Raw genomic sequence first — 1,609 nt, 5'->3', positions numbered from 1 at the left:
CCGCCGCCGCCGCAGGCGGGCACGCTGCGCGCCGACAGCCGCTCGCATCGCGCCGTCAGAGCTGCGTTCTCCTCCGCCAGCTGGTGGCAGCGACGCTCCAGCTGCGCGGCAGCTGCCGCCATGCGGCGCGTCCTCGGCGTCCTGCCAAACCCCGTGGGCGCCTGCTGCGGCCCCGCCGCCCCCCCTTCCCCTCCAGCCTCCGGCCCCTGCGCACCCCCACGTGTGCCGCTTGCCGCGGTCGCCGCCGCCGCGGCGGCCGCCGCCGCGAGGCTCTCGTTCTGCGCCGCGAGCGCCGCGTTCGCCGCCTCCGCCGCCTCGCGCGCCGCCCGCTCGGCTTCCAACCGCCGCGCCGCCTCGGCGAGTCGTGCGCCGTCCTCCAGCGCACGCGCGGCGCCGTCCGCCTCGGCGTCGGCTGCCGCGTCGGCCGCGGCGCGGAGGGCGGCGTTGTCGGCGGCGAGCGCGGCGGCGCGCGCCGCGAGCTGGTCGGCGCGGAGGGCGGATTCTTGGAGGCGCCGCTCCGCGGCGTCGGCGTCGCGCCGCGCTGCCGCCTGCGGAAGCCGAGCGGGCGGGGTCGGCCGCGACGGGGAGGACCGGAGCGGGTGAGATGTGGCGCACGGCAGATCATGTCATGTGGTTGTGTATTTAGCAGGGGTGGCTGCGGGTCCTGTGGGGCGGGACCGCAACTTGGGGATGCCGGCAATGGGCCCTCCGCAGCACGCAGGTCGCAGCCGCGCCGACCAACGCCGTCTGTTTGGCCCGAGCCGCACACTCTGCAAACGGGGGAGCCCTGGCCGGCCTCAAAACCACACTCAGCAGGAACACCCACCCGTGCTTGCTCAGACGCGGCGAGCGCGTCCCGCGCCCGTGCCTCGCCCGCCCGCGCCGCCTCCACCCGCGCCCGCGCGTTCTCCTCCCCCGCCTCCGCCGCCTCGTCTGCCGCCGCCGACGCGCGCCGGCACGCCTCCGCCTCCGCCTGAGCGTCCAGCAGCGCTGACTCTGCCGCGGCCAGCTGCACCTCCAATCCCCTGCAGCGCCCCTCCAGCTCCCCGGCCACGCGCCGCAGCTCCAGCATTTTGTTCCCAGCCGCACCGCCGCTGCCACAGCTGCCGACGTGGGGGCGCGCCGGCGAGCCGGCCTCGCCCTCCTGACGCGCCAGCAGCAGGTCCCGCAGCGACGCCCGCAGCGCGGCCGCGCCGCCCACCGCCGCCGACGCGCGGAGCGCCGCGGCCCGGCGCGGCGTGGCGCCTGCGGCAGCCGGAGCTCCGACCTCCTCTTGCTCCCCAGCCCCCTCCTGGGCCCTCTCGTCTGTGCCAGCCTCCAGAGCATTGTGAGTATCATCAACATCACATGCGTCTCCTTCATCGTCGTCCTCGAGAGCCAGGAGGTCCATCATCGCAGCCAGCGCCTCCAGCGCGCTGCGGCCCTCGCGCTCACTGAGCGCCAGGCGGCGGCGCACCAGCTGCAGCTCTGACTGCAGCGAGCCCAAGTCTGCGGCGGCGGTCGCAGCGCCCGCGCCGCAGGGGCCGTTGGCCTGCGGGCGGCATGGCAGCGGCGTGTGGAAAGGGCAAGCGGCATCGCGGAGGGTGCTGAAACTCGTGCTCTGTTGGGC

At 76.5% G+C, this 1,609-nt stretch overlaps 1 protein-coding gene across 1 annotated transcript in view; it reads right to left on the bottom strand.

Annotated features, from left to right (window-relative positions):
* The window catches only part of MNEG_1604 (hypothetical protein), a gene marked incomplete at both ends in the record, with an annotated part of 4,589 nt that overhangs the window by 2,183 nt on the left and 797 nt on the right, over positions 1-1,609 (bottom strand). The window contains 2 exons of the mRNA XM_014049924.1: positions 215-548; positions 827-1,531. Coding sequence (XP_013905378.1) covers positions 215-548; positions 827-1,531 — 1,039 coding nt within the window. The remainder of the gene's footprint in view (positions 1-214; positions 549-826; positions 1,532-1,609) is intronic.

The sequence above is a fragment of the Monoraphidium neglectum genome, assembly GCF_000611645.1.
Source record: "Monoraphidium neglectum strain SAG 48.87 unplaced genomic scaffold scaffold00164, whole genome shotgun sequence".
Classification (NCBI taxonomy): Eukaryota; Viridiplantae; Chlorophyta; class Chlorophyceae; order Sphaeropleales; family Selenastraceae; genus Monoraphidium; species Monoraphidium neglectum.
Note: the sequence above shows the minus strand (reverse complement) of the source record. Positions and strands in the feature narration are given on the sequence as shown.